The 15,230-nt window shown below is 38.0% G+C and overlaps 1 protein-coding gene across 1 annotated transcript in view; it reads right to left on the bottom strand.

The window, feature by feature from the left end:
- Positions 1-9,484: 9,484 nt before the first annotated feature.
- LOC143673146 (uncharacterized) overlaps positions 9,485-15,230 on the bottom strand; it is a 32,439-nt gene continuing 26,693 nt past the window's right edge. The window contains 1 exon segment of the mRNA XM_077147490.1: positions 9,485-15,104. Within this exon segment, the coding sequence (XP_077003605.1) occupies positions 13,935-15,104 (1,170 nt within the window). The 3' untranslated portion in view covers positions 9,485-13,934.

The raw sequence follows: 15,230 nt of genomic DNA, 5'->3' as shown, positions 1-15,230 counted from the left end.
CCAAGCCATAACATAAAGAGCAGCACTCCATCGTAACATGGAAATAGTACATGTGAAATAAGGCTTGAGGAGGTCCTAAAAGCACAAGTTAGTTACAGGAGGACATTGTCAAAATGCCATTGCCCCTACTCCTGCCACATTAATTCTCTTTCCCATCTCAGAGTTATGGCCTCTTGGGGACTTCCTTACAATTGCTTGACTTAAAAATCTTTAAAAAAAAAAAAAAGAAAACTTGGACCTGGTTTACAGATGCATTATATGCCCGTAGTGCTGAAAATTGGACATCTTTAGCACTGCAGTACCTTGCTGGGATGTCCCTGAAGGACAGGGTTGAGTGGAAATCTCCTCTGTGTTTGGTACATCAAGCAGTGCACCTCATTTTCAGTTTTTGTGAAAGGAGAACTTGGAAGATGTGCTTGTGTACTGACCCACGGGCTCTTTCTATTGGTTTGGCTGGATTGTCAGGGACTTGGAAGGAGGATCATTGGGGATTTGATGACAAAGACATGTGAGGGAGTGATATGAGGATAGAACTTTCTGGGTGGACAAGAAATATGAAGATATTTGTGTCCCTTGTGAATGTTCACCAGAGGGTCAAAGGAAGGTTTTAGTAATCAAGTGGTTAAAATAACCCATTATGTGGATACAAGTCATCCATTTTTCCCCATCACTCCTGTCATTGCTCAAAGGGCTCATGAGCAAAGTGGTCATGGTGTTGTGATGGAGGCTATGTGGGGGCTCAACTACATAGACTTCCCCTCACCAAGGAGAACCTGGCTACCACCACTGCTGAGTTCCCAGTCTGCTTGCAGCAGAGATCCACACTTAGTCCCTGATATAACACCATTTCCCTGAGGTGATCAGTCTGCTACCTGGTGGCAGGCTGATTATATTGGACCACTTCCATCATGAAAGGGACAGCAATTTGTTCTAACTGGAATAGACACATACTCTGGATATGGGACTGCCTTCCCTGCATACAATGTTTTTGCCAAAACCACCATCTGTCAACTTATGGAATGCTTTATTTATTGTCATGTTATTCCATACAGCATTACTTGTGATCAAGGTACCCACCTCACAGCAAATGAAGTACAAGAATGGACACATGCTAATGGAAATCTCTGGTCATACAATGTTCTCCATCATCTAGAGGCAGCTGGGTTGATAGAATGGAAGGATGGTCTTCAAAGATTCAATTATAGCACTAACTATGTGCAAAAACCTTGCAAATCTGGGGCAGTGTTCTCTACAAGGCTGGGTATGCTCTGAATCAGCATTCACTACATTTTGTTTTTCCTCCATAGCAAGGATTCACAGGCCCAGGAATCAGTGGGTGGAAACAGGAGTGGCACCACTCACTGTCACCCATAGTGGGCCACTAGATAAATTTTTATTCCTTTCCCTCCAACATCAAGCTTTGCAGCTCTCCAAGTCTAGTTCCAAAAAGAGGAGTGTTACTACCAGGAGACACAACAATGATTCCATTAAACTTGATTTTAAGACTCTCATCTGGACTCCCTTTGGGCTTCTCATCCCTCTGAATCCACAGAACAAGAAGGGTATTACTGTATTGTTTCAGGTGATTGATCTTATCCTGAGGAAATAGGGCTCAACTACACAAGGGAGGTAAATACACGTTTTCCTTGGATCAGGCAATCAGTTAGGTTACCTCTTTCATTATTACCATGCCCTGTGATTAAAATCAGTGGAAAAATGCAAGAACCCAATCCAGGAATACCAACAGCCCAGAAACTTCAGGAATGAAAGTTTGGGTCACCACACCAGGTAAAGGACCATGGTCAGCTGAAGTGATTGCTGAGGGTAAAGGGAGAACGGTGTTTGTAGTAGAAGAAGTTAGTTATAAATATAAACCTCATCTATTGGTGTGACTAGTTACAGAAATGAGGACTGTAATGGTATGAATATTTCTTCCTTGCTTTGTTGTATGTTTGCATTTGTACATAAGTCAAATATCTTTGTTTCCTTCTCTACTTTATCCCGTTGTCATATGACATAATTGCATTGTTCTTGTTGTAGTATTGATGTTCTAGGAGTGAATGTTAGCCAAGAACGTGTGCCCTTCTCTGGAATGATGTATTTTCTTTCTGGTTGTACATGAGAGTTGGAACTGTTAGGTGAAGAATATGTCTATTATTGTGTCCAATTCAGAACTTAAGTATGGTTTAAGGTGATGTGTGGTGTGTATAGCTGCCAAGTTAACCAATGTTGGATGGTTATACTTAGTTCATGTGTCAATTTGATTAGGTGTTGGAGCAAAGTTGTCTGTTCAAACAAGTACTGAACTTTCCCTTAATGCAGAGACATTTTATGGCTGGTTAATAAGCCAGAAGGCTGGCTTATTGAATCATCAATCACTTGTTTACATCTATGGCTGATGGTATCTATGATTGACTGAAATAGTATTTTCCACTATGAGAATGACCAATCAGCTAGAATTAACCCAATCATTTGAGGACATTTTATGGAGAAGTGTGGACTTCAGCATACATAGAGAAGAGAATTTTCATCTCCCCTTCACTTGGTCAGCCCCTTCTGGGGAGTTCATGGAGGACTTTCATTGGAGTTGCCAGTTCACTGCCTACCTAGGGAGTTTGGACTTTGGCATCCCTATAGTTACCTGAGGCACTTCTATAAAATGGTATATTTACAGATATCTCCTGTTGGTTCTGTTACCCTAGGGAACCCTGGCTAATATACTTTTGTTACTAAATTTATATGCATGAAATGCCATTTATATATTTAGAGATTGTATAAAATTCCTAAAGACTGAACAATGTTCTCTCTGTCCATTCTATATCCTGATACTGATCTGCATGAAGTTAAACAGTACAATGTTGTTATTCATGGTTTTATTTATTCTTAGAAAAAAGGTTTACATATTATTAACAGAAACAAGCAAATTTATTTGTTAGCTACACTACATTTTTTCTAATGCTTCTCTAAAAGTATACATGGTCAGTTACAAGTCAAAACTTCATGTTCATCATAAAAGCTCTTTAAAAGAGAAGCAAAGTAAGTGTATACATCATGTTCTTCATTCTACTTAACAAAACCCTGATAAATGGGTTAATATGAGACAAGACAAAACTTCTGTGATATTTTGTTTTTGATGATCCCAATATAAGCCAACTCTCAAATTTTCTAAATTTCTGAAAGAGATTCATTTAAAAATACTAATGATAAAATTATGGCCTAGAATGTAATTGCATACTGCAAACACATTTATTCCTGAGCTTTATTTGTTATTTCTAAATCCTGAGATGGTTTGCTATTTGTCTATAACCTGGTAGTTCCCTGGAACTTTGGGTAGCTGTGTGGCACCTGAGACACAGAGTTACAATGCTCTAGCCCTGAAATTCAACACTCCAACATACAGCAACTGTGAAAGAAGGTGAAAAGGAGATGTGACTTTAATTAGTGATGTGAATGAAGCGTATCATATTAGGACTAAAGTACACCAGAATGAAAGGTAAAGGATTATATTGAGACTATATTATAAGTTTAAGTTCTGTGTGAGACCAAAGAAGAGGTATGTATTTTGACCAAAATTTTAACTTACACTAGCACATAATCTAATTTAACCTGTCTTGTTAATTTATCTAAACAATGTAATTCAGCTTTCTTTGTCATAGAATCTAGAATAAGGCATGAGCTCTTGATATACTGTATACATTATTGTGATAACTGAGACAGTTTGGGCAGAAAATGAAGAAAGCATTGGCAAGTTCTTGAGGGACTGGAGAAAAAGCATGGAATTATTAAACATTTATATGAAATGAAATATGAATGAAAAACACCTTGGGAATTCCACCTATTCCCTTAAGCAATAGAGGTTCTAATTTAATAAGTCAAACTCTCAATCTTGAGGCTTGCATTCATGGAACTTATTTATGTATTTGTGAAGCTAAGCTTATATTTACTTCGTGCCATAGAACCTCTTTTGTGGTTCAGATGCGGTATCTAGCAAGTAAACTCACTACCTTTCTCCCCAACATGGGACATTACTTGCAGTGGTATAAGTCTCCCAGCAACATGTACTCCCAGGAATGAGCCCTGACATGACGGAATTGGCAATACTTTCTTGAACAAAATGGGGAAAGGAAATAAAGTTTCAATGGCTAAGAGACTTCAAATAGAGTTGAGAGATAATTCTCAGGGTTACTTTTATGCAAGTAACCAAGTAATTCAGCCAGATATTGCAAACTGCCACAGAATGCCAAGCCCCAACCACCAGGGTTACTGAAAACCCTAAAGAATGCAAAAGGCTCTATTTAAGACTTTCTAAATGTTGTATTCATTAAGTTTATTTTTTGAGACTTAAACCTCTGATTGTCCCTATACCAGAAAAACCCTGAAACTGAGGTACCATTCTCTCCAGTAAGAGCATCCAGTTTAATTCCTCTACCCCATAATATCAATGCCTCTTTTCATCATTAAGAAGGTAGAAGGTTCATCTGCAAGATAACCTTCAAGATTGTGATAATGATCAAATGAGAGAGAGAAGCTGTATATGAGAAGTTAAAATTTAACAAATTATTATGATTTCCTAATCTACATATTTTGCTTTCTAGTATATTGAAGTAACCAGAGGTAAGTACCTGAAATTACTGACTAAAGATGCAGCTAACTTGATCTTTTATGATGTCTATATGAGTATATTGCCTTTATCTTGTGGTTGGAAAAACTTTGTGACTGACACTCACTTGTACCCATTTATCCTTTTACAACATTATGGCCTTATGGTCACTAAACAAATGCCCCTAAAGTTTACTACTGAGTCAGCCCCAGAACCAATCCACTGCAATTCTAAAACTATTTTGTTAGACAGAGCTGGATCTAAGCATTATTGCCCCCCCCCGACCAATGTGGTTTAAACTTTAAGCCACAAGTGACTGCTTTTCAGTTTGATAAAGCTGCTGGAATTCAACATATCAGAAATGGGTTAACTTTCAAAATGGGATATGTTAGTTTGCAAACTTACAGTCCTAAGACTATGAACATGTTCAAATTAAGGCATCCATAGTAAAATAGGTTCTCTGAAGAAAGGCCACTGGCATCTGTGGTTCCTCTGTCAGGTAGGAAGGCACATGACCAGTGTCTGCTGATCCTTCACTTCTGAGTTTCAGTGCTTTCAGCTCATCATTCAAGTTGCCTCCTCTCTCAGCTTCTGTGGGTAATTTCTTAGCATTCCCAGGATTTTTCTCTATAAGTTTCTCCTGGGGATTTTCCTGCCAGCTTTTTATAAAGTTCTCTGGATGTTGCTCTCTGAGCTATCTGAGCTTTTTTTCTGTCTTTTATCTACTCACAAAGACACCAATAAAAGGATTAAGTCCCACTGTGGTGGTTTGAAACTGTTAGTCACCACAGAAAATCCAATATTGTGAGTAAGACTTATGCTGAGTAGAACCATTTGCTTAGGTTGTTTCCATGGGGATGTGACCCTGCTTGTTTACTGCCCATTCAGTTTTACTTTACTGGAATCCTTTAAGAGATCTCACATACTGAGAGAAAGCCAGAACAGAAAATGCCCCAGGAAGAAGCAAGACAGACCCTCTGGAGCTGAAAGAGCTATTTGATATCAGAAGACAGGAGAGGATTGAAGACATGGCCATCCATGCACTTTCCCATATTATGGAAGAACCCCAGTGCCAGCTGCCATTATTCTGAGTAGATATCATCTTTTTTGGCTCCTTATTTTGGGTGTTTTCATGGCCTTAGAATTGTAACTTGTGACAGTAAATCCCGTTGTAAAAGACAACCCATTTCTGGTATATTGCACTCTAGCAGCTTTAGCAAACTATAACACCCACCTCGAAATGGTTGGGTCACATCTTATTTGAAATAAACTGACATAAATGTCCCACACAACAGTATGTCTCTACCTATGAGAATGGATGAAAAGAACATTGCATTCTCTGGGGTACAACTTCAAACCAGTACACTGAAGCATCTGGATCCCAAAAAGACATTTTATTTCCATATACAAACTACATTAATTTCACCACAATATCACAAAAGCCTTAAATAATTTCATTAATTGTATTAAGCACAAAGACTAATAGACATCAGTTATAAGATGGACTGTACTGGTAAATAATTCTCCTCTGGCTATGGACATGTGATACTTAGAACAAATTATCAGCATCCAGTATACATAACATTTTGAAACACCTTTCATCATATTAAGACTTCCATTTTCTTACATATGTTCTGTGACTAAGCATGTAATCAGTCTGTTCTGGCTTAACAATTAGAGCATCTCTAACCTTCACATCTCAATCCATTGTGCCTGTTGTCCTAAAATCTGCCCATTTTCTGGATACTATAAATCTATCAGAGTTACTGTAGCTTTGGAAAGTGATTTTAGGCCAATAGGCCATCTGATCTCCTCCTTTGTGGTTAGTAATAAATCCTTTCTTTTTCTGAAATGGTAGTGTCTCAAGCATTGATCATTTGAGTGCATTTATCAGAGAACCCACCATTGTTGATAAGTACAATTGTGATTCAGAAACTGAAAATTTTGTAAATACCTCTTTCTTCTACACATGCTTAATGATCAACAAATAGAAATGGGCAATTATTCATGCATATAACTTTGCAAACACTCATAAAGGTAACTTTGGTGTAATAGAAAATGTACTTGATCTTAAGATTCCTGGTTTCAAATTTTGGCCCTGAATCTGCCCAATTTCATGACCTTCAATAAAGTACTTACATATGAAGTACCTCTTTCTCTTCATCAAACAGATTGGATCAATAACGCCAAATAATATGCATGAAGTCCTTAGCATATACTAGGGTTCAATAAACATCTTTATATATCACTACTGGTGGTATTACCACAGGGAAAGGTAAGAAGCCTTCTGAAGTTACCCAGATAAATGTGCACATTGCAGCCTCATTGTGCTGGATAGATATAGATGTTTCCCTTTGACACATGGGGAAATAAATGAAGCTTTCACTATTGAGAGAGCCACGGGGTATGAAAGATCAAATTGGACAGAAAGTCTTAAGAGGTCAGAAGCTAAGAACTGGTTGAGGTTCACATGCCATTGGCTCATGTCCACAGAAATAGAACTAAGCACCTTCACCTAGCCAAGTTGACAACTGAATCTAACTACCACACATCCACCCCTTGTCAACTTGGCAACTATATGCTTCACCATAACTGATATTAAAGTGGTACAAATTGTCTTCTGGCTGTGGACCTATGAATCTCAAAATGGATTATCTGGTGCCAATATGAAAAGGAGGGACAGTCACAGGATCCTTAGGTAGAAATTGGAAGGAAAACCTGCGGGGCAAACACCACTGGATTTCAAGGTCTGAAAGTCATTTATCCTTCAGCTTTAGAAAGTGGCAGTCCCACCCTTTCCAAGGGCCTATGCAGTGGCCTGCCTCTTTCTGAATCTACCTTGGGGAACATTGAGGAGACCACCTTTTTCTTGGCTCCACTCTCCACTCATCAGGGCCATTTCTGAGGCACATTTCTGAGCCAGGCTATTCCCAGTCCCCCAAGGAGCATGCTATACCTTCTCCAAGGCCTGAAGCTGCATGACTCTTCCACTGCAACAAGGTGGGAAACTCATCCTTGCCCTTCAGGGTAAACTCACCCTCTCCATGCATATGTTTCTTGGCTTCAGACCCAAGCTTACATGGTTTTCACTCTGCAAATTCCAGTTTGTCCCTTTTGTGTTCCCCTCTGTCCAGATTGGCAGTGTTTCTGTTTACACCAAGTCTCTTCAAGCACTCCAGGACTTCTCCATCATTCTCTTCACAATTCCTCCAAAATCTTCCCCTTAGCCATCCAAAAAACCATTCCAACATCTGGAATTTGCAAACTCCAGCAGTACCTCACTCTCCAGTACCAAATTCTGTTCTAGTTGGTTAGCTGCCAGAATGCAACACACCAGAGATGGATTGGTTTTTAATAAAAGGGGATTTATTTCATTAGTTCTTCAGAGGGAAGGCAGCTAATTTTCAAATGAGGTTCTTTCTTATGTTGGAAGGTACAGGGTGATCTCTGCTGGCCTTCTCTCCATGCCTCTGGGTTCCAACAACTTCCTTGGGGTGATTTCTTTCTACATCTTCAAAGGCCTGGGCTAAGCTGCGAGTGCTGAGATGAGGTATGCTGAGCTGCTTGGGCTGTGCTATGTTGAGTCAGTCATTTAAGCACCAGCCAATTAAATCAAATATCATTCAATGCAGCAGGCACACTCCCTAGCTGACTGTGGATGTAATTAACACCAGATGAGGTTCACATGCCATTGGCTCATGTCCACAGCAATAGAACTATGCACCTTCACCTAGTCAAGTTGACAAGGGGTGGACTGTCATGGTCAGGCTCTGCTGTGATAAGGAAAATTCATAGAATTAAATAATGATCATGTCAGCTGCATCCACAGGTGATCTCATCTGTAATCATCCAAGGGGAGTGTTGTCTGCAATGAGTGATGCTTAATCTAATCACTGGATGCATTTTAAGGAGGATTCAGAAGAGACAGGCTCCCTTCCTGCTTCAGCTGGTGAACCTCTCCTGTGGAGTTCATCCAGACCCTCCATTGGAATCATTGGCTTCACAGCCTGCCCTGTGGATTTTGGAATCTGTTTTCCTATGGTCATGTGAGACACTTTTATAAATTTTATATTTGTGGTGCTCCCTGTTGATTCTGTTTCTCTATAGAACCCTAACTACTACAGGCAAATAACATTTATGATTGTTTGTTTCTTTTGGTGTATTGCCTCTTTTGTTAATATATAATATTCTTTGTCTCATAAACTTTTTGTACTGAAAGTTTATCTTGTCTAATATTATATAGATACCTTTGCTGCTTCTTGGTTACTGCCTGCATGGAATAAGTTTTCCAACCTTTCCTCTACTTGTGTCCTGGGGTCTAAGGTGAGTCTATCACAGATAGCATAAGAACAGATCATTCATTTATCCTTTTTACCAATCTGTGCATTTTAATTGGAGAGTTCAAAACATTAATACACAACATTCCTACTCTTTAGATAATACTTCAACTATTTTATCCTTTAGCTTCAATATGTCCTATTGCCTCTTTTTTTGGTCCTCTAAGGGACCCTTACTGATGATCTTCAAGTCTCAGTCTCCTCCAAGCCTCTCTCCTCTGTCTTTTCTATTCAACAGGCATAAATGCCTTTTAATATTTCTTGCAGGTCAGGGGTCTTGCTAACGAATTCTCCCAGCTTCTGTTTTTTAGTGAATATTTTTGAACTCTCCCTCATTTTTGAAGAGTTTTGCCAGTTGAAGAATTCTTGGGTGGAATATTTTCTTTCAGTAGTTTAAATATATCATACCAGTAGCACCTCACCTCCATGGTTTCTGAAAAGAAATTGGCACTTAATCTTTTTCCTATATTTTACTGAGATAGCTGCACACACCATAAAGGCCATTCAAAGTATAAAATAGATGGTTCACATTTTCATCACACAGATGTGTATTCACCAGCAGGATCATATTTAATACATTTGCATTACTCCAGAAAATGAAATTTAAAGGTAAAAGAAAACCCCAAACATCTCATACATATTATCCCTCCCTCTTACTGACCACTAGTATTGCAATCTATACAATTTTAAGACTTACAATTGAGGTAGATTAACTAAGACAGTGTAGTATTGACAGGGTATAATAAGAGATTCAGTGGAACAAAAGAAAACATTCTGAAGTTGACCCATACAAACACAGACAACTATTTTTTGCAATATATTTATCAATCATTTTCAGAGATCAGAGCTACTGAATTTCAGTTCCACAACTTCAGGTACTTCCTTCTGGTTATTCTAAAACATTATACTCGATAAAGAAATGTCTATATAATGAGTCAGTAATCACAAGCATTTACAGAATTCTAACTTCTCAATTACACCTCTTTCTTCTCACTTATTTTCATCCTTCATGGCTACTTGAGTAAGGGCCATTTTAGTTATTTCATACTGGGAAGGGATATTGGATTTATGGGATAGATGAATTAATCTGGTAATTTTCCTGGAGTGACTGGTACTTATGGGTTTCAAGATTTATCTTGCCTATGATCAATCTGGAGGATTTAATTTTCTGAGCAAATAAACTTTCTAAGCAAACCTATACATAGATTTAGATAGAATATAAAGGTGCTCCCTAGAGCTTACAGGAATACTGTGGTTTTCACTATGGCATACTGTGGTAGTGTGAAATATCTGACTACAACTTGCATAAGATAACCTCCAGAATGATTTCTCAACCCAATTTGAAAGTTTTAGCCACTGAAACAGTATTTTATTCCATTCCTTTTTCCACTTTTAGTCACTCTCAACTCATGTGGACAAGGCAAGAATCATCCCTGGACATCATGTCCCACAGTGCTACAGAGGCTTATGCCATTGGAAGTCATGTCTCATGAATAGGGAACAGTAGTGAGTTTATTTACAGAGCTGTTTGCATTTAATTTAATTCCAATTCTGTTGTGTGTAATGAATTGCTTTTCTCTTAATGCTTTCAAAATCCTCTATCTCTGGAAGTTGACATTCTGATTAGTATGGGTCTCAGAGTGGGTTTAGTAGGATTTATTCTGTTTGGATTTCAATGCATTTGTATCTTTATGTCTTTGATAAGACTTGGGAATATTTTTTGCCATTATTTACTTGAATGTACTTTCTGCCTCTTTTCCCCATCTCTTTTCCTTCTGGGAAACCCATTTCATGTATGTTTTGAGTTCCATATTATCATTCAATTCCCAGAGATGCTGCTCAAATTTTTCCATTCTTATCTCTATGTACTTTTTTCTCATTTTTATTTCAGATGTCCTACCTTGCAGGACTAATTCTTACTAGTTCTTTCTTCTGCCTGTCCAAAACTGCTGCTCTTTTCCTCTAAAATATGTTTAATCTCATCTATTGTGTATTTCTGTTAGTTTTATTCCAGGCTTTCAAATTCTTCTTACATGCTCACCCAGTGTCTTCTTAATATCCTTTAAGACACATTTTCTTTCATCTCTGAAATGGTTTAGGAGATTTGATTGAATGTCTGTGAGTGGTTGTTCCAGTTTTTACATCTCTCTTTTAAATTTCTTCCTTTACCTGGCCATATTCTTGCTGATTAGTATGGCTTGTACTTTTGTGCTTGTTATTTGGGCCATTAATTAAGTTGTTGAGAAGTCTGGTTTCCCTCTATTGTCTAAGATTTTGTTGTTGATAGGGTTCTGTTACAGCTCTTATATGGCACTGTGCTTGTATTTCCCAGCCAAAACAGGGCCAAGGTCACATGCAGGGGGTGCAGAAGAATTCCAAAGGGACTTGGAGAGAGGACCAGGAAAACAACTTCCCAAGATGGCACATTCCAAGCCTTCACAGATGGCACAATTTGGCAACAACAAAGGCAAGGTATTTTAGCACTCAGTCTGCTCTATTTCTCTGGCAGTTGGAAATAATGGCATTTCAGGAACCTGCCTGGGTAGGAACAAAAGGAGACATAGAAATCCAATTTTGCAGATCAACTCCTGGGCCAGGCTCTGCTGCATCCACCTGTATTCTTGGCAGAGGGATAACTTCCCCCTAATCTTTCAGTCTGCAGTAGCCCACTAGGCAGGAAGTAGGCCTATCAGAAGCTTTTGGTCTTGGGGTTTGAAAATGGGCACCTTGAAACATGGCCAACTGAGTCACTCATGGCAGTTTCTCTTTGAGTAAACAATAGTACTCCAGGCACCATGAGTTCCTGTATGGAATGGGGCAAGGCTGTGGGATCAAGATGTCCAATTTTGTTGAGCAACAAATGTATCAGAACTGTGCCATGTCACCCTGTTCCCAATGTGGCAAGGGATTTCACAAATTCCAGTCAATAACATCCTGACATAGAAGAACTGGGCTGACCAGAAACTACTAGACTCGAGGGTGGGGAGTAAGTGCAAATAGGCACAGTCAGGTGAGTTTCTCACTACAGTTTCTCCATCACAACTTCTCTTTCACTTCCTCCAGCATGGTACTCCACTGATCTTTTGAGCCCAGAATAGCAGCTTTAGACAGTTTTTACCTGTCTTCTAGGTGTTTTCACTAATGGAAACACTGTGCTTCTTATTCCACCATCTTCCATTTTAGAGATTTTTATTACAAGCTTAAAGAACCACCATTATTCAATTTAATTTCAGCTTATAGGATTCTGTAGACTTGTCTCTGTCTGAAAATTGCTTGACATACCTGCACTTATATGAACTTTCCCATGTCAGCAAGGCTGTTCTGGTGAATCCCATGACAGATTCAAGGTGTGACATGACTCCTGGTTAGATGACTATGTAAAGATTTACCTGAAGAAACTCTTGACATTGAACAGTAGAATCTAGGAAATGGTATAACACAGTTGCAGGAAAATTACCCCTGCCAAAGATTTGATTCTTGGCACTCCATTCTGAGCACTGTCTACCAATCTCTTTATTGCTGTGTTTGCAGCTTTATCTTTTTACATGCCTTAAATTTTCCTTCTTCTTCAAAAAGACATAATTTTATGGCTTTTCATATGATGCAAATTCAATCAAGAAATGTATTAGGACTGGTATGGGAGAAGAATGTAGCAAATGGAAAAGTAAGATGTAGAATATCCATTCAAGATCACTTGAAAAATACTTAGGATGATTTTTCAGCATCCTTAAAATACAAAAAAAGTATTTTCTATGTTAATTACAAAAATTGCATAAACAAAGATGTTAATACAAAATATGCAATGTGAGAGTCAGCACATATGAACATTCTCCTTCATCATGCTCTATACTTTCTCAATGACGGGGAGAGATTTGTGAATGATTGAGGAAAAATGGCAATATTAGGAAGTGTGAAAGGTTTTATATTTGATAACTAATTGGATAGACTATTTATTTCATATACTGTCTAATTAGAGTTTAAGAATCTTCATGTTTCCTAAAGACAATGTATCTTTCATGAGAAAATAGTAGAGTTTTATGGATTATCAGGAATTTTTAATGTTCTATAATATTGAGTGTGGACAATGACATAGATGCTTTCAGGATATAGCCCCATAAATTTCATTTTCATTATAATGAGAAAACAATTTTTCCATGTGTATGTAAAGGTTCATCCAGTTATAAAGTTGTCTTCACTAGGGTTGGAGTAGGTGGATTTCAGGACCTTTTGGATGGGATGAACTGAGGAGAGGACAGCATCAGCCTGGGGTTTGCTGTTGGAATTCAGGCCTGAGTCTGTTCAGGAGGGAGCTGTGGGAAGATTTAAGTTAGCATCATATGTACTTGCCCATCTGTCAAGCACATGAGAGAATGTCTCAGGAACAAGTTCAATTTGAAAAAGCATGAGCTGAAATGGACAAGGAAACCTTTTCCCACTCTAAGGACAATAGGTAAAATTAAAAAATGAGCTCTGGATTGGATCTTTTCACTTTCAGATTTGGGTTTGTGTGGTTACATAGGACAGTGTTCCTATATTGAGGAAACATACACTGGTTTATTTTGTGTTAAGTGGTAAATGTGATGAAGGTATAATCATTGGGATTTTGAATAGACCAGGCATTCTTTACACTGTTATTACAATTTTATATATAAAATCTATACATTCAATAATTATTTCAAAATCTGTTTAATTCCCTTGTCAATACCATGCCATTAAGGGAGGACAAAATTAAATCCCATTATAGAGACTAAACTCTATGTAGGTCCACATCAGTCAAACTTGTGATACTAAGTCTGAATTTAGTTAAGTAGGTAGTGAGTGAATATTATATGAATGGATGCTTTGTATTCAGTGTTATAAATGATGTTGTGATACTATGGAAACAGTACCATATTTGGATTCAATTTTTGCACATGAGCTCCTTCACCTGGGAACTCTGAAAACTGATTGTCTTTTAGGCAAGGCTGAATGCTAAGGAGAAAGGCACTTACTTGTCCCTAGTTAAAATACTGAGTAAAGGCTTTCCCACATAGATGACATTCCTAAGGTTTCATTACAGTGTGACTTCTCTTATGTTTTCTAAGGTTAGAATAACAGGCAAAGACTTTCTGACATAAATGACATTCATAGGGTTTCTCTCCAGTATGAGTTTTCTCATGTTGTCTAAGGTTAGAAGAATGGCTGAAGGCTTTCTTACATAGATGGCATTCATATGGTTTCTCTCCAGTGTGAGTTCTCTCATGGTGTTTAAGGCTATAAGAATGAGTGAAGGTTTTACCACATAAATGACATTCATAGGGTTTCTCTCCAGTATGAGTTTTCTCATGTTGTCTAAGGTTAGAAGACTGGCTGAAGGCTTTCTTACATAGATGGCATTCATATGGTTTCTCTCCAGTGTGAGTTCTCTCATGGTGTTTAAGGCTAGAATTATTAATGAAGGCTTTACCACATAAATGACATTCATATGGTTTCTCTCCAGTGTGAATTTTCTTGTGCTTTCTAAGGGTAGAACAATGAGTGAAAGCTTTACCACATAGATGACACTCATATGGTTTCTCTCCAGTATGAATCCTCTCATGTTTTCTAAGATAAGAAGATAAACTGAAGGCTTTCCCACATAGATGGCATTCATATGGTTTCTCTCCAGTGTGAGTTCTCTCATGTTGTTTAAGGCTAGAAGAATGATTGAAGGCTTTCCCACATAGATGACATTCATAGGATTTCTCTCCAGTATGAGTGTTCTCATGTCGTTTAAGTTTAGAATAATAGGTGAAGGCTTTCCCACATAGTTGGCATTTGTATGGCTTCTCTCCAGTGTGAGTTCTCTCATGTTGTCTCAATTCAGAATATTTAGTAAAGGTTTTCCCAAATAGATGATATTCACAGGGTTCCTCTCCAGCATGGGTTCCACTGTAATGTGTATGACCAGAATTTTGAACAAAAAATTTCTCAATTAGATGACATTCATATGACTTACTTCCAGGGTGAAGATTCTGTTGTTGATTAAAACACGATAAATCATTGAGGGCTTTTCCAAATAGATTGCTGAAGTAGGACTTCACTCCTTTGTGAGTTAATACATTTTGAATCACTCTAGAACTATGAGAACAATCTTCTGGCAATTTATGACATATAATACCATTCTTTTGAGTATGAGAATTCTGCTCCTAGGAAGTAGAGGAGAGAATGTAAGAGGTTTGTCCATAGATATCAATCCATATGCATCTGAATTCAAAACTAACCAATCGGTGACATTCTCCAATTAAAATATTTCCCATGTTATTTATGAATCA

The sequence above is a fragment of the Tamandua tetradactyla genome, unplaced genomic scaffold (assembly GCF_023851605.1).
Source record: "Tamandua tetradactyla isolate mTamTet1 unplaced genomic scaffold, mTamTet1.pri scaffold_149_ctg1, whole genome shotgun sequence".
NCBI lineage: Eukaryota > Metazoa > Chordata > Mammalia > Pilosa > Myrmecophagidae > Tamandua > Tamandua tetradactyla.
This window is presented reverse-complemented; position numbering and strand designations above follow the sequence as displayed.